Below are 18,163 nucleotides of genomic sequence, written 5' to 3' on the forward strand. Positions count from 1 at the left end.
TGTTCAAAACTAATGACTTTTTTCAATAAGATCCAAGAACCAGCCTAAAAGAACAATTATAGGGTCATAGAGTCATAGAGATGTACAGCATAGGAACAGACCCTTCGGTCCAACCCATCCATGCCGACCAGATATCCCAATCCAATCTAGTCCCACCTGCCAGCACTAAAAATATGTGATTTAGAATCTGTTCCACTGTCTCTCCTACTTTCCATTGTACACAATGTTTTTGGTGGGTAAATTCATGGCTTTTCCCATTAATGACAGCATTAGGGAAAAAAAGTGTTAAAAATCAGTTATCACCAGGACGACATATGAATGTGAACCCATGCAGAGAATTGTTAAAAGCCTTCTGTTTGACAGGACTGGAAAGAGTGAATATTTGAAAGGGCATGTTACCTGAGCAGATAACTCCAGCATCTTCTTTATGATTGCAGTCGCTTTCACTCCACCGCCCCACCAGACATTCCCACAGAACAGAATCATTCAAGCTGCAGTTCACATTGTCTAACCAAATAGGTCCCAGGCCTGGACCAAACCAACTGGAAACTGTTGCATTTAGAGCTTGTCCACACTTCAGTTGGTTGCAGACAGCTTGGGCATCTGCTAAATCCCAAGAATCATCACACACAGTCCCCCAACTTCCATTGTAGTAAAGCTCCACTCTTCCAGCACAGCGACTTCCACCATCTACCAATCTTAACTGAATATGATCTGAAAGACAAATAATAGTATCAAACATTTTCTTGTCCAGATTACAGTTCCTGTGTATACGTAACAGATTTGTTGCAAACATATATCCCATTTCTCATTTTTCGCATGCAATGATCAGTTTGTTCCATTTATGTGTTATGCTTGTTTTTCCCCAATATCAATTCAGATTTTTAATCAGTAAAGGCATCAAGGGTTATGGTTATAAGGCAGAAAAGTGTAGTTGAGGATTATCAGATCAACCATGATCACATTCAATAGTGCATTTGATGGGCTGAGTGGCATATATCTGCTCCTTTGTCCACATTCAAAATGAGAATGACCTGCCAAGAATTATCAACTACAGCCCCTCACATTACAAATAATCATGAGTATTAAAGGAAAATGTAAAATGACAAAAACTATGATTTTAATATGTAGAGCTCAACTCCATTTGAACCTTGTTGAAAAATGATGGTCTACAACGTTTAAAATCCAGTCTCTTTACGAAGGCATTACAGTTTTTTCAGCGTTTTTGTCAATCTCTAGCTGCAAGTTAATGTTGATTAGCTAGTTAGGTTGTACCAAAGATATTGTCATTAACTCAATCGGTGTTGAAATTCAAAATGGTCAGGCTATACATGTTTTAAGTACAAATTGCTTTTGATATAAGGATTGCTTGTTCCCTTGTTTCCTTTTAGTATTATTCAGGACTACAACAGAGAAAAAGGGCCTTTCAGCCCATCAAGTCTTTTGCAGTTAAGATGCATGCACCTGACTGTTCTAATCAACTTATGGCACTTGGTCCACAGCTATTTCCTGATGAAGGTCTGATGCCTGAAATGTCGATTCGCCTGCTCTTCGGATGCTGTGCTTTTCCAGCAACATATTGTCAACTCTGATCTCCAGCATCTGCAGTCCTCACTTTCCCCACAGCTATTTATGCCTTGACATCACAAATGCATCTAAATACATCTTAAATATTATGAGGGTTTATAGGCGTACCACACTGAGATAGATTCTCTACACAGTGGTTCAGTGGTTAGGTCCCAGGTTCGATTCTAGCCTCGGGCGACTGTCTGTGTGGAGTTTGCACATTCTCCCCGTGTCTGTGTGGGTTTCCCCCTGGTGCTCCGGTTTCCTCCCACAGTCCAAAGATGCGCAGGCCAGGTGAATTGGCCATGCTAAATTGCCCATAGGTTAGGTGCGTTAGTCAGAGGGAAATGGGCCTGGGTAGGTTACTCTTCGGATTACTCTTGTTGGGCTGAAGGGCCTGTTTCCACACTGTAGGGAATCTAATTTTAAAAAATTCCAGTGTGGAAGCAGGCTATTCGACCCATTCCGTCCACAACTCTAAAGAGCATCCCACCCCCGATTCTACAGTCTCGTCACTTTGGGCAATTTAGCAATCCAGGGAAGAAACCCACGCAGACACTGGGAGAATGTACAAGCAGACAATCGCCTGAGGGTGGAAACGATCCAGGATCGCTCTGCTATGAGGCAGCAGTGTTACTACTTAGCCAACTTTAGTGAGTTTCAGACTCCCACAACCCTTTGAGTGAAAAGTTTTTCCTCACATCCCCTCTCAACCTTCTGCCCCTTCCCCTTCCCTTAAACCTGTGCCCCGGGTCAATGATTCCTCTATCAAGGGCAAAATGGTTCTTTCTGTCTAATCTAGCTATGCCCTTTATAACTTTATACTGTACACTTCGAACATGTCCCTTCTCAGACTCCTCTGCTCCAAAGAACCTAATCTCAGACAATGAGGGCGGTGTGGCTCCCTGCTGATCGAAATAGACCAGAATCTTACCCGGCTGGGGAGGATGATGTGCCATTACAATTAAATATTCAACCATCATCTGCGTATCCAAGCCAGTGTCGGAAACGACTACAATCCCGTGTACACTGGAGACTCACAGTGATCTTCAATCTACCGACCTTACCGGAATAGGGAGAGAGCTCAGAAACCCTTACCAATATGAGTACAATGGAAAGGAAAATCCACGAGAAAAAGCTATTAACCTTTCTTTGCACACTTCATAACCATTGCAGGATAGTTACAGCACAGAAACAACCCATTCGAACGAACACTGCTATTCGAATTCAGGCCTCATTATCTAAACCGATTACCCTTTTTGTTTAGCTCTTCATATGCGCAACTACTTTCCCATTTCACGACACAATGGACAGACCTATCCGGTCCATGTCGCTCTAGACACCCTCTGGGAAAGGAGTTGCTCTTGAATATTACATTAGTTTTATTTTTTACTCTTTATCGCATTGCTGGCAGCAGGACATTGGTTAGATATGAGGAAATAAAGAAGGTCGTACCAGAGCACACCACTCCCACGTCATCTCCAATTGATGACTGCTCCGATTTTGTAAAACTGCAATTCCACAGGAAAGGTTCACTTCCGTTGCACCTGACATTACTGATCCAGGTCGGTCCGGTGCCTTTCCCAAACTTCAAGTGGTTGTAAATGCTTATTGCAGAGCCACATTTCAGCTGTCTGCACACCACTTCTGCTTCATTGAAATTCCACTGAGTGTCAGTCACTCTCCCCCAAACACCGTCATAATAAACCTCTACACGGCCTTCGCAAATGCTCTCTCCGTTCGCCAATCGTAACTGCCAATCTTCACCTGTAAGAATGCAAATTTATAATCAACGTTCATGCAATGTTTCAAAAAGACATCATCTGAACATAAATTATGACCATTAGTCTCATTGTGCGATTTATCTATTCCCTCAATTAATGAGCAGAGAATATAAAGCAGACAAAGAAAGTAGCCAGCATTTGAAATGTTGAGATCGTCAGGAAGATTAATGATCTCCTGTGCTCAGAAGAACAAGGCCTTTATGAGTGCACAAAATAAAAGGATGCATGCTGTCACTTGCACTATTTTATACTCTTTCAAGGGTCGCTGGAAAGGCCTGGTGACAGTTTGTGACTTCCATGAATCTCTACAATCTTATTCTGCAGGTCAAGACGTAACTCTTTCAGGGAGTGAGTTCCAGGACCTGAAGGAGTACCATAGTGCTGGAAAGTTGGTATCTTACCAAGTAAGTGTGGTGTCCCAGTTGAAAGGAAATTTGTTGGTGCAGGTGTTCCCCTGCTTCTGTTGTCTTTAATCTCACGAATGATAAACATCGTAGCCTCAGAAGTTGTTGTCATTGAGTCATACAAGCACAGAAACAGACACTTCGGTCCATCTCTTCCATGCTAATCAGATGTCCTCTCCTAATCTAGTCCCATTTGCCAGCACTTGGCCCACATCCACACGTTGGGGTATGGGTGGGTTGCGCTTTGGCGGGGCGGTGTGGACTTGTTGGGCCGAAGGGCCTGTTTCCACACTGTAAGTAATCTAATCTAATCCCTCTTAACCGTTCCTGTTCATATACCCATCCAGATACCTTTTAATGCTGTAATTGTACCAACCTCCCCTGGCAGCTCATTCCAAACACAAACCACCCTCTGTGTGAAAAAGTTGCCCCTTCGGTCTCTTGTATATCTTTCCCCTCTCTGTTTAAACCTATACCCTCTAGTTCTGGACTACCCCACCCTAGGGAAAAGACCTTATCTATTTATCTTATCCCTGCCCCTCATTACTTTATAAACCTCTATAAGGTCACTCCTCAGCCTCTGACGCTCCAGGGAAAACAGCCCCACCCTATTCAGCCTCTCACGATAGCTCAAATTCTCAATCACTGTCAACATCCTTGTAAATCTTTTTGAACCCTTTCAAGTTTCACAACATCTTTCCGACAGGAAGGAGATCAGAAATGCACATAATATTCCAAAAATGGCCCCACCAATGTCCTGTACAGCCGCAACAAGTCCTCCCAACTCCTCTACTCAAAGCTCTGCCCAACAAAGGAAAGTACATCAAACACCTTCTTCACTATCCCATCTACCTGTGACGCTACTTTCAAGGAACTATGAACCTGCACTCCAAGTTCTCTTTGTTCAGCTACATTCCCCAGGAACTTACCATTAAGTGCGCATGTCCTGCTCTGATTTGCCTTTCCAAAATGTAGCACCTTGTGTTTATCTAAATTAAACTCTGTCTGCCACCTCTCAGCTCATTGCCCCAGCTGATCAAGATCGGTGGGGCTTTGATGAATTGTTACAGTGAATCTTTGATTTAACAGATATATTCTAAATATATCTGATTTAGCACATGGTTAGTTGCATATCTTGACTGAAGGCGTCCTCTCAAGATGGGGGTTCATCTCCACAAGACCATTTGATATAAAAGCAGAAATAGGCCATTTGGCCCATTGAGTGCCGTCATTGGATTGTGGCCAATATGTTTCTCAACTATGTTCTCCTGTATTCTCCACATAACCCTGTCTTAAACCAACTCAATACCTGGTCCTCCTCAGCCCACTGCAGCAATGGGTTTCACAGAGTCACCACCCTCTGGTTGAAGAAATTCCTCCTCATCTCAATTCTAAAGGGTGGTCTCTTCACTCCGAGGCAGTGCCCTCAAGTCCTCGTCTCTCCTATGGATGGAAACATCTTCTCCATGTGCTCTGCATTCAGGCTTCTCAATATTCTGTAAGTTTCAATTCGATCTCTCTTCGTCCTTATAAACTGCTTTAAGTTCGTGCCTCGAGTCCTCAATCACTTCTCATATGACAAGCCCTTCATCCTTTGATCATTCTTGTCAACATTGTCTGGATCCCCTCAAGGCCACCACATTCATCCTTAGATATCGGGTCCAAAACTATTGGTAATTTTATAAATGCAGTCTGATACAGTCTCATTACATCCTCAGCTGTACATCTCCACTCTTGTATTCTAGCTCTCTTGAAATGAATGGCAACATTGCATTTACTGCTAACGGAATCTGAATGTTAACCCAAAAAGAATCCTGGACTAGGATGATCAAATCCCTTTGTGTTTCAGATTTCCAAAGTCTTTCCCTATTTAGAAAATAATCTCTGCCTTTATTCATTTCCACCAAATTTCTTAACCTCAACTTTTCAACATTATATTCCATTTACCACTTTTTTGTCCACTGTCTGAGCCTCCCCTGTTCTCTCAACATGGCCAGTCCCTCCACCTATCTTTGTGTCATCTGAAAACTGAGCAACAATGCCCTCAGTTTCTTAAGCTAGATCATTAATGTATAACATGAATAGTTGTCCCAACATGGACCACTGCAGAACTCCACTAGTCATCAGCTGCCATCCTCAGAAAAACTCCTTTATCCCAACACTCTGCCTGCTGCCAGTCAGACAATCCTCTATCCGTGCTAGTATCGTCCCCCTCACACCAGGAGCTCTTATATTATTTCACAGCTTTCTGTGCAACACCTTGCCAAAGGTGTTTTGGAAATCCACTATCGCATTCACTGGCTCTCCTTTGTCTAACTTGCTCATTACCTCCTCAAAGAATTCTAACAGATTTGCCAGGCATGACCTCTCCTTGATAAAACTGTGCTGACCCAGCCTTATTTTAATATACACTTTTAAATACATTGCAACCTCATCTTTAATAATAGACTCAAAATGTTTACCAATGACCAAGATCAGACTAACCAGACGAAAGTTTCCTTTCTTCTGCCTCCCTCCTTTCTTAAATCAGTTTTAAATTAGCCTTTTTTCCAGTCGTCAGGGACTCTCCCTGACTCCAGTGATTTCTAAACGTTCACCACCAATGCCTGAACAATGTCCTCAGCAATATCCTTGAGAACTCTGGGGTATAGTCTTTCTGGTCCAGATGATTTATCCACCTTCAGACCTTTCAGCTTCTCACCACATTCTCCTTAGTGATGGTCTCTACACTCTGCCCCCTGATTCATTTGAAGTTCTGGTATACTGCTGATGTCTTGCACTGTGATATATGATGCAGAGTACCTATTCAGATCCTCCACCATCTCTTTGTTTCATCCTCCCCTTAGCATGTTTCTTCTTTCTTGGGATGAATTTCTGCTGTGCCTCCAGAATTTCCCCCCAAAATTCCTCCCATTATTGCTCCTCTGACTTCTTCCTCATGTCTTAGTGGTTTCCTTACTCAATTGGAAAACTGATACATCTGATGCAATCCTCTCCCTCTCAAACTGTGAGGTGAATGCTGTCATATTATGTGGCAGAAAATTAATCAGGAGACAGAAACTACATTTTCAAAAGCCCACTGGGGGGCTCCTTCACCTTTAGATCCCTCATCAAGACTACCATATTACACATTACTAAATCTGGATTTGCCTGTTCCTTCGTGGGCTCAACCACAAGCTGCTCCAAAAAGCCATCTCATAGACATTCACAAATACCATTTCTTGAGATTCACTACCAATCTGATTTCCCCAGTACACCTGCATATTGAAGTCCCTCACAATTATTGTAATAATGCCTTTTTTACATGCCTTTTCTATCTCCTGATTAATTTTCTGCCCCACATCATGACAATTGTTTGGAAGCCTTGGCCCAATCCCAATCAGAGACTTTTTTTCCTCGCCTCCACACATACATACCCATTCTGAATCAATTTCATTTATTGCTGGGGCAATTTTGTTTCTGAGGAACAAGGAAACTCCACCCCCTCTGCCCACCTGCTTCTTCTTTTGATGCAATGAGTAACCTTGCATATTTAGTTCCTAGCCCAAATCTGTTTGCAGCTACATCTCTGTGATGCCCACAATATCGTACCTGCTATTTCCAATCTGCACTACATGGTCATTTCACTTGTTTCATGTACTGAGTGCATTTAAGTACAAAATACTCAGTCCTGCCACCCTTCTCATAGTTATCTCTTTATCTTGTGCTTGACGTTGGATTCTTGACCCTTTCCATTTTCTCTGTCCTAATATTTGTTCTGGAAACTTGAAGAATCTTTGATGATTCGCTATTCACCATTTTTAACTATTTCCATAATTTCCATACAACTGATTACCCTCACTACATGCATTTGGTTGAAAAACCTATCTGCAGACTTAGTTAGGCAATTGGCCAGGATGCCTGACCCATTGTGGTTCAGATGGAGACTGACTGATTATAACAGCTTCCTCCTTCCCCAGTACTGGTGCTGTTGTCCAACAAATTTAGATCTATTTCTCCAAAAAATTACAACAAAAAATATGTAGACATTGACATTTCTGTCGCATGTAAAAGTCCACATATGTCACAGGCAACAGATGAATAAATTAGTGCACTGAGGACCAATTTCAACAGGTTTATATGTTTTCAGTACTAACTAAGGTTTTTTGGAACATCTAGCCTTTATCGTAACCATTGCACTCATTCATTTCATTTTCTAAATATCCAGCAGACCAAATTGAATTGACTGATATTTGACCTCTGGGACTCTAGGAAGATGCCAAAATGGGTGATCTTCTGGGCACTCCTGGTTATACATGCTTGCACAGGTGTCAGCATTGTCCTTTACTGTGGTAAACTGAGCACATCCATTATCGTCACAGAGTCACAGAGTCAGAGATGTGCAGCACGGAAACAGATCCTTCCATCCAACTCGTCCAAGCCAACCAGATATCCCAAACCAATCTAGTCCCACATGTCAGCACCCGGTCCATATCCCTCCAAACCCTTCCTATCCAGATGCCTTTTAAATGTTGCAATTGTATGAGCCTCCACCACCTCCTCTGGCAGCTCATACACGTACCACCATCTGTGTGAAAAAGTTGCCCCTTAGGTCTCTTTTATGTCTTTCCCCTCTCACCCTGAACCTATGCCCTCTAGTTATGGACTAGCCTACCCTAGGGAAAAAGATCTTATCTACTTATCCTATTCATGCCCCTTGTTATTTTATAAACAAGGTCACCCCTCAGCCTCCGAAACTCCAGGGGAAACAGCCTGAGCCTATTCAACCTCTCCCTATAGCTCAAATCTTCCAACCCTGGCAACATTCTTGTCAATCTTTTCTGAACCCTTTCAAGTTTCACAACTTCCTTCCAATAGGAGGGAGACCAGAATTGCATGCAATATTCCAAAAGTGGACTGTCCTGTACAGCCACAACATTACCTGCCAACTCCTGTAATCAATACTCTGACCAAAAAAGGAAAGCATACAAAATGCCTTCTTCACTATCCTATCTATCTGTGACTCCACTTTCAAGGAACTATAAACCTGCTCTCCAAGGTCTCTTGGAGTGTTCAGCAACACTCCCTAGGACCTTACCATTAAGTGCATGTGTTCTGGTAAGATTTGGTTTCCCAAAATGCAGCACCTCACATTTATCTAAATTAAACTCCATCTTCCACTCCTCAACCCATTGGCTCATCTGATATAGATCCCATTGTAATCTGACATAAGCTTCTACGCTGTCCAAATCACCTCAAATTTTGATGTAATCTGCAAACTTACTAACTGTACCTCTTATGCTCGCATCCAAATCATTTATATAAATGACGAAAAGTAGTGGACCCAGCACCGATCCTTGTGGCACTCCACTGGTCACAGGCCTCCAATCTGAAAAACAACCCTCCACCACCACCCTCTGTATTCTACCTTTGAGCCAGTTCTGTATCCAAATGGCTAGTTCTCGTTCTATTCCATGTGATCTAACCTTGCGAACCAGTTTCCAATGCGGAACATTGTTGAAAACCTTACTGAAGTCCAAATAGATCACGTCTACTGCTCTGCCCTCATCAATCCTTTTTGCGACTTCTTCAAAAAACTCAATGAAATTTGTGAGACATGATTTCCCATGCACAAAGCCATGTTGACAATCCCTAATCAGTCCTTGTCTTTCCGAGTACACGTACATCCTGTCCCTCAGGATTCCCTCCAACAACTTGCCCACCACTGACATCAGGCTCACTGGTCTATAGTTCCTTGGCTTGTCCTTACCACCTTTCTTAAACTGTGGCACCATGTTTGCCAACCTGCAATCTTCTGGCACCTCACCTGTGACTATTGATGATACAAATATCTCAGCAAGGAGCCGAGCAATCAATTCCCGAGTTTCCCACAGAGGCCTAGGGTACACCTGATCAGGTCTTGGGGATTTATCTACTTTTATGCATTTCAAGACATCCAGCACTTCCTCCTCTCTAATATGGACATTTTTCCAGATGTCACCATCTATTTCCCTACATTCTATATCTTCCATGTCCATTTCCACTGTAAACACTGATGCAAAATACCCGTTTAGTATCTCCCCCATCTCCTGTGGCTCCACACAAAGGCTGCATTCCCGATCTTTGAGAGGCCCTATTCTCTCCCTAGTTACCCTTTTGATCTTAATGTATTTGTAAAAAACTTTTGGATTCTCCTTAAGACTATTTGCCAAAGTTATGTCATGTCCCTTTTTGCCCTCTAGATTTCCCTCTTAAGTATACTCCTATTTTTTTATTTTTTTTTAAATAAAAGTTAGCTTTAGAGGGATGGCAGTGAAGGCAGTGCAATGTTCCTCCTGCAAAATGTATGAGGTGAGGGATGCCATCGACATCCCTGCCGATTACACTTGCAGGAAGTGCACCCATCTCCAGCTCCTCCAAGACCGTGTTAGGGAACTGGAGCTGGAGTTGGATGAACTTCGGATTATTCGGGAGGCAGAGGGGGTCATAGATCAGAGTTATAGGGAAGTAGTAACTCCAAAGATGGCAGATAGATGGGTGACAGTGAGGGGGACTGGGAGGAAGCAGCCAGTGCAGGGACCCCCTGCGGCCGTTCCCCTCAAGAACAAGTATACCGTTTTGGATACTTGTGGGGGGGATGACTTACCAGGGGTAAGTAACGGGGCTCCGGTCTCTGGCACGGAGCCTGTCCCCGTTACTCAGAAGGGAAGGGTGAAGAAGAGCAGAGCAGTAGTAATTGGGGACTCGATAGTTCGGGGCACAGATAGGCGGTTTTGTGGGAACGAGAGAGACTCACGTTTGGTATGTTGCCTCCCAGGTGCAAGGGTACGTGATGTCTCTGATCGTGTTTTCCGGGTCCTGGAGGGGGAGGGGGAGCAGCCCGAAGTCGTGGTCCATATTGGCACCAACGACATAGGTAGGAGGAGTGCCGAGGATGTTAGACAGGCTTTCAGGGAGCTAGGTTGGAAGCTCAGAGTTAGAACGAACAGAGTTGTTGTCTCTGGTTTGTTACCCGTGCCACGTGATAGAGATTCGAGGAATAGGGAAAGAGAACACTTAAATGCGTGGCTACAGGGATGGTGCAGGAGGGAGGGATTCCGGTTTTTGGATAACTGGGGTTCTTTCTGGGGACGGTGGGACCTCTATAAACAGGATGGTCTACACCTGAACCTGAGGGGCACCAGTATCCTTGGGGGGAGGTTTGCTAGTGCTCTTGGGGGGGGTTTAAACTAACTCTGCAGGGGCATGGGAACCCAGATTGTAGCTTCAGGGTGCATGGCCTGGAGTGTAGGGAGGTTAGGAACATGGCCTCAATTTCCAAGGAGGGTGCCTGTAAACAGGAAAGTGGCTTGAAGTGTGTATACTTCAATGCAAGAAGTATACGAAATAAGGTAGGTGAACTTGCAGCGTGGGTTGGTACCTGGGACTTCAATGTTGTGGCTATTACGGAGACATGGCTAGAACAGGGACAGGATTGGCTGTTGCAGGTTCCAGGATTTAAATGTTTTAGTAGGGTCAGAGGTGGGGGTAAAAGAGGGGGAGGTGTGGCATTGCTTGTCAAAGATAGTATTACAGTGGTGGAAAGGATGATGGATGAGGACTTGCCATCTGAGGTAGTTTGGGCTGAGGTTAGGAATAGGAAAGGTGAGGTCACCCTGTTAGGAGTCTTTTACAGGCCTCCTAATAGTCCTAGAATCATTGAAGAAAGGATAGGGAAGGTGATTCAGGAGATGAGTGACAGTAATAGGGTGGTTGTTATGGGGGACTTTAACTTTCCTGATATTGATTGGGAAAGCTATAGCTCAAGTTCGTTAGATGGGTCAGTGTTTGTTCAATGTGTGCAGGAGAGTTTCTTGACACAATATGTAGACAGGCCAACAAGAGGTGAGGCCATACTGGATTTGGTTCTGGGTAACGAACCAGGCCAGGTGTTAGAATTAGAGGTAGGTGAGCACTTTGGGGATAGTGACCATAATTCGGTGATTTTTACTCTCGTGATGGAGAGGGATAAGTGTGTACTACAGGGCAAGAGTTATAGCTGGGGTCAGGGAAATTATGATGCGGTGAGGCATGACTTAGGATGTGTGGCTTGGAAAAGTAGACTCCAAGGCAAGAGTGTAAATGATATGTGGAGCTTGTTCAAGGAGCAACTATTGAGTGTCCTTGATAATTATGTACCTGTCAGGCAGGGAGGAAAGGGTCGTGCGAGGGAGCCGTGGTTTAATAAGGAATTGGAATCCCTTGTTAAATGGAAGAGGGCGGCCTATCTCAGGATGAGACGTGAAGGTTCAATTGTGGCGATTGAGAGGTATAGGGTAGCCAGGAAGGACCTGAAGAGAGAGCTAAGAGCAGCAAGGAGGGGACATGAAAGGTCCTTAGTCGGTAGGATTAGGGAAAACCCTAAGGCTTTCTATAGGTATGTTAGGAATAAAAGAATGACTAGGGTAGGAATAGGTCCAGTCAAGGATAGTAGTGGGAAGTTGCGTGTGGAGGAGGAAGAGATTGGGGAGACACTGAATGAATACTTTTCTTCAGTATTTACTCAGGAACAGGGCATTGTCGTCGATGTGAATACTGAGTCACAAATAAGTAGAATGGATGGCTTTGAGGTATGTAGAGAAGAGGTGTTGGAAATCCTGGAAAAGGTGAAAATAGATAAGTCCCCTGGGCCTGATGGCATTTATCCTAGGATTCTCTGGGAAGCAAGGGAGGAGATTGCAGAGCCATTGGCCTTGATTTTTATGTCCTCTTTGTCTACAGGAGTAGCGCCAGAAGACTGGAGGATAGCAAATGTGGTTCCCTTGTTCAAAAAGGGGAGTAGGGATAACCCTAGTAACTATAGGCCGGTGAGTCTCACTTCTGTTGTGGGCAAAGTCTTAGAGAGAATTGTAAGGGATAGGATTTATGCACATCTGGATAGGAATAATGTGATCAAGGATAGTCAGCATGGTTTTGTGAAGGGCAGGTCGTGCCTCACAAACCTTATTGAATTCTTTGAAAAGGTGACGAAGGAGGTTGATGAGGGGAAAGCGGTAGATGTGGTATATATGGATTTTAGTAAGGCGTTTGATAAGGTTCCCCATGGTAGGCTACTGCAGAAAATACGGAGATATGGCATTGAGGGTGAGTTGGAGGTTTGGATTAGGAATTGGCTGCATGGAAGAAGACAGAGGGTAGTAGTTGATGGCAAAGTTTCTTCATGGAGTGCCGTCACTAGCGGTGTTCCGCAAGGATCTGTTTTGGGACCATTGCTGTTTGTCATTTTTATAAATGACCTGGAAGAGGGGTTAGAAGGTTGGGTGAACAAGTTTGCGGATGATACGAAAGTCGGAGGAGTTGTTGACAGTGAGGAAGGATGTGGCAGGTTACAGCAGGATATAGAGAAGCTGCAGAGCTGGACAGAAAGGTGGCAAATGGAATTCAATGTAGCTAAGTGTGAGGTGATTCACTTTGGTAAGAATAACAAAAAGATGGGGTACTGGGCTAATGGTCGGATACTTGGTAGTGTGGATGAGCAGAGGGATCTTGGTGTCCATGTACACAGATCTCTGAAAGTTGCCACCCAGGTAAATAGTGCGGTGAGGAAGGCATATGGCGTACTGGCTTTTATTGGTAGAGGAATTGAGTTCCGGAGTCCTGAGGTCATGATGCAGTTGTATAAGACTCTGGTGCGGCCGCAGCTGGAATATTGTGTGCAGTTTTGGTCGCCATACTATAGGAAGGATGTGGCGGCACTGGAACGGGTGCAGAGGAGGTTTACCAGGATGTTGCCTGGTATGGAAGGAAGATCGTATGAGGAAAGACTGAGACACTTGGGGCTGTTTTCATTAAAGAAAAGAAGGTTTAGGGGTGACTTGATTGAGGTGTACAAGATGATTAGGGGGTTAGATAGGGTTGACAGTGTGAACCTTTTCCTGCGTATGGAGTCGGGTATTACAAGGGGGCATAGCTTTAAATTAAGGGGGGGTAGATATAGGACTGAAGTTAGGGGTAGGTTCTTCACTCAGCGAGTTGTAAGTTCATGGAATGCCCTGCCAGTAGCAGTGGTGGACTCTCCCTCTTTATGGGCATTTAAGCGGGCATTGGATAGGTATATGGAGGATAGTGGGTTAGTATAGGTTAGGTGGGCTTGGATCGGCGCAACATCGAGGGCCAAAGGGCCTGTACTGCGCTGTATTGTTCTATGTTCTATGTTCTATGTACTGCCTTTATACTCTTCTAAGGGTTCGCTCGATCTCTCCTCTCTGCACCTGACATATGCTTCCTTTTTTTTCTTAACCAAACCCTCAATTTCTTCAGTCATCCAGTATTCTCTATTCCTACCAGCCTTTCCTTTCACCTTTACAGGGATGTACTGTCTCTGGATTCCGATTAACTCATTTCTGAAGACTTCCCATTTTCTAACCATCCCTTCACCTGTGAACATCTGTCCCCACTCAACTTTTGAAAGTTCTTGCCTAATACTGTCAAAGTTGGCCTTTCTCCACTTTAGAAATTCAACTCTTTGATCTGTCTATCTTTTTCCATCACTATTTTAAAACTAATAGCATTTTGGTTTCTGCAATAGGAATGTTTTTGTAATACCTTCAAATTAGTTTTCCAGAATTCCAGACAGGATATGACATTGTGACATGGGATTAATCTAATCAATTGGTTCATTTAATTTTGTGTTTATGATACTCTGCTTTAGGATGGCATATAGCCTAATGCTGAAACTTCTCAAAGTTTTATCCATCATTCAGGGATTTGCCTTTTGTTGGTCTTTTCTTCAGCATTCCTCATTGAGGGAGTGTTGGCCATCTAGCTTGAACTGAAAATGTGTTGCTGGAAAAGCAACACATAGAGACAGGCCGCCTACTTGCGGAACGTTTCAGAGAACACCTCTGGGACACCCGGACCAACCAACCCAACTACCCCGTGGCTCAACACTTCAACTCCCCCTCCCACTCTACCAAGGATATGCAGGTCCTTGGACTCCTCCATCGCCAGACCATTGCAACACGACTGTTGGAGGAAGAGCACCTCATCTTCCGCCTAGGAACCCTCCAACCACAAGGGATGAACTCAGATTTCTCCAGTTTCCTCATTTCCCCTCCCTCCACCTTGTCTCAGTCAAATCCCTCGAACTCAGCACCGCCTTCCTCACCTGCAATCTTCTTCCTGACCTCTCCGCCCCCACCCCACTCCAGCCTATCACCCTCACCTTGACCTCCTTCCACCTATCACATCTGCAACGCCCCTCCCCCAAGTCCCTCCTCACTACCTTTTACCTTAGCCTACTGGACATACTTTCCTCATTCCTGAAGAAGGGCTTATGCCTGAAACGTCGATTCTCCTGTTCCTTGGATGCTGCCCTTTTCCAGCAACACATTTTCAGCTCTGATCTCCAGCATCTGCAGTCGTCACTTTTTCCATCTAGCTTGAAGTCCAGTGTGAGGAATGACGCACCAAGGCTTTACTGTTTTTTGTCAAATAAAACATTGCTGTTTATTATAACCAATAAACCTGAAGGATACCCAGACTGAGATTTTCGGTTTGCAATGGAACTATCCAATTTAGTGCTGTGTCAGTGGCAAACAATTGTCCAAGGCTTCCTCTGTACAACCATTGCATTTGACCACAATAATAAGTCCATTGTAGTTGCAGCCACCAATATTGCCATTAATGGATGCATCTGAGATGAGTAGACATGTTTAGGTAGTATTCTTCACTGCACCTGTTCCCCCATTACTTGCTGCACAGCTAGATCTTCACAACTGGCAAACACCATTAATTATGATGGTGATGACACAAAGTGGATTATAGGCATTGAAGAATTTGACACACAATGATGTTGAAGCCCTCCGATTAGTCTGGAAGCAGGCAGACTGTTGACTGACGCAAATATATGGACTGTAATAGTTCACAAGAAGGCCCACTTTCTCAGAGCAGCTATAAAGAGCAGAGTGAAGTCATATGTGCTTCCCAACTGTACATCCTATGCAGATTTATAGTTGGGTCCATCACAAGAAGTGCTCAATAGATCCATTTCAATTTCCTCTGATAATGAAGATAAATTGAAGCGAAATGAGTAACTGACATCTTGGTTACAGATACATCATAAGTTAAGAGAATATGCTATTGCACATTTCTACTCATAAATAAGTAACAACATAATTATCAGAATAATTGGTATTTGACAATGAATTAATGCCTACCTGAACAGATGACGCTAGCATCATTTGTGTGTGTGCACTGATGGTCTCCGCTGGATGCAATCGGGCATTCAGTCAAACGGATTTCATTGCCAGTGCAAATGTGGATATAATTCCATATTGGCCCATTTCCCTCTCCAAAGTATGCACCTTCTGGAGTTGAGATCGCAGTCCCACAACCAAGTTGAGTGCAGACCACAGCTGCATCTTGTAAATCCCAATAGGTATCACATACTGTGTTCCAGGTGTCATCAAACATTATCTCCACTCTTCCTGAGCAGGTATTATTACCACCAACTAACCGTGGTCTCCTTTTTCCTTTGTCCAAGAACAATGAACATTTTTCATTGAATTTATGTTCATCTGGATGAATTTATTCTCATTTAAATTAAAGTATGCAAAAAATGAATCATTCAAACAAGAAAAGAAAAATCATGAAAAACTTCAGAAGGAACTAATCATGAGACCCCAAAGTATTCTCATCTATCATAGGAGTGAAATATTCCAGTGCCACAATGAAATAATTTGAATTGCTTTGGAACACCTGTTGGAACTCCTGTTGGAGCTAATGTAGCTCGTACTGTCTGAGAAGCTCAGAATTTTCTGAGTAAAGGAACTATAAGGGCCTATCTCTTACTGCAACTATGTCCTGTCTGCATGTACCATTAAAGTGAAATTTACATTTTAAGTAAAATTGAAGTTTCTGCCAAGTTTATACAGAGATAAATCAGTTCTCCACTGGAGAGCAGTCATAATCAACTTGTTAATTAGTTAGTTTTAACTGGTTACTGTACCTCCAATAGAACTGGCTTTCTCTGCATCTGTAGTAATGTAAATACTTGGACCTAAATGCTTCCATGGAATGCCGCTGGATAATGTGTAAAGCTGAGAATTTGGTGAGTTAACAATTTTAGTGAGGGGGGGGTGATTTTACTTTCCATTTTTAAGGTATACCAAGGTAGTTTGGCCATATTGAATATGCATCCTGCAGTAGGTACAAGTCATGAATGCACCATGTGTCCTCAACAAGTATGTTTGCAAGAAATATCAGTTGCTGTAGAAGGTTTATTTTGGGCTTCAGAAGTAGCATCTGCAGTCATTGAGGTGCAACTGCTATGCAGAGATGGTTACGGTGCAGATTTAAGATATGCATGCAACAAATGACTGGGTTTCCTGGAGATAGTCTATGAGAACTGCAGAGGTAGTGCAGGGATATTCTACTGAACAAATGTCGCTAACGAACAATGTTGCATTTAGATACTGATGAGGATGGAATTGTTCAATACAATACAGCAAGAGTGAAGTCCCTGACAACAGAGTGACTGAGCTCCAGGTGAGGAGAAAGAAGAATAGAAAAGTCATGATGATAGTGAATTCATTAATCATGGAAAAAACAGGCATTTCTGAATCCACACTTTTGACACCAGGATGGTATATTATCTCCATGGTGTCAGGGGCAAGGGTGACACAGAGTGACTGCATGGTATTATTCCAGGTGAGGGTGAACAGACAGGGTTGTGTTCCATTTTAGTACCAACAGTATTAGGTAAATGAAGTCTGGAAAACAGATATTTGAGGAGTTAGGAGACAGAGCTTCAGCAGCTTTAATATCAAGAGTATTTTCAGTGTCTATTAAACATGCTTAGCTCAAAAAATTGATGGACAATAAAAGGCTTCAGATTTTGGTTACATTAGAACAATGTTTCTGGGACAGGGGCAACTTGCATAACATTGGTGAGTTGCATCTTATTATCAGGGCTATTATCCTGGCTGTGACATGTTTTTGCTGCTTTTGCCTTTTGGATGGAATCCTGAGAGGTCAGACAGAATGACTGGAAGAACTGGGAATTGGAAACAGAAATGTAGTCAGCAATATTATTTGAAAGATAATGTTAACGTAAGTATTTATTAGAATCAGTTTGTGGAATAATGTGAAAAAAGGTAATTAAAAGCATTCTATCTGAATACTTGATGCAGGATTCTGGGTAATCCAAGATGGAGGACAGGAAAAATTTCTGGTTGTAACGGCTGCTCCTTTTTTGAGGTATTTTAGATGCTGGAGGTAATTCCCTTGAATTCCAGGAGCAGCAATTATTGTTTTATATGCTGTTGCATTGTCTTGGAACTTTGGAAAAAACAAGTCAAAATAACAGCAGTTTTGAAAGGGACAAGAACAGACAAAGGAAGCACATGGTGAGGTCAGTGCAGGAGAGGGAGAGAGAAAGAAACTGACACC

General features: G+C 43.2%; 1 protein-coding gene across 1 annotated transcript in view; it reads right to left on the reverse strand.

Moving 5' to 3' along the window:
• The window catches only part of LOC122556109 (scavenger receptor cysteine-rich type 1 protein M130-like), a 67,712-nt gene that overhangs the window by 16,317 nt on the left and 33,232 nt on the right, over positions 1-18,163 (reverse strand). The window contains exons 6-8 of the mRNA XM_087993945.1: positions 15,931-16,245; positions 3,022-3,333; positions 400-714 (exon numbers count right to left, since the gene is read on the reverse strand). Coding sequence (XP_087850071.1) covers positions 400-714; positions 3,022-3,333; positions 15,931-16,245 — 942 coding nt within the window. The remainder of the gene's footprint in view (positions 1-399; positions 715-3,021; positions 3,334-15,930; positions 16,246-18,163) is intronic.

The sequence above is a fragment of the Chiloscyllium plagiosum genome, unplaced genomic scaffold (genome assembly GCF_037043375.1).
Source record: "Chiloscyllium plagiosum isolate Xiang-an unplaced genomic scaffold, Cpla_swu_hap1 HiC_scaffold_13, whole genome shotgun sequence".
Classification (NCBI taxonomy): Eukaryota; Metazoa; Chordata; class Chondrichthyes; order Orectolobiformes; family Hemiscylliidae; genus Chiloscyllium; species Chiloscyllium plagiosum.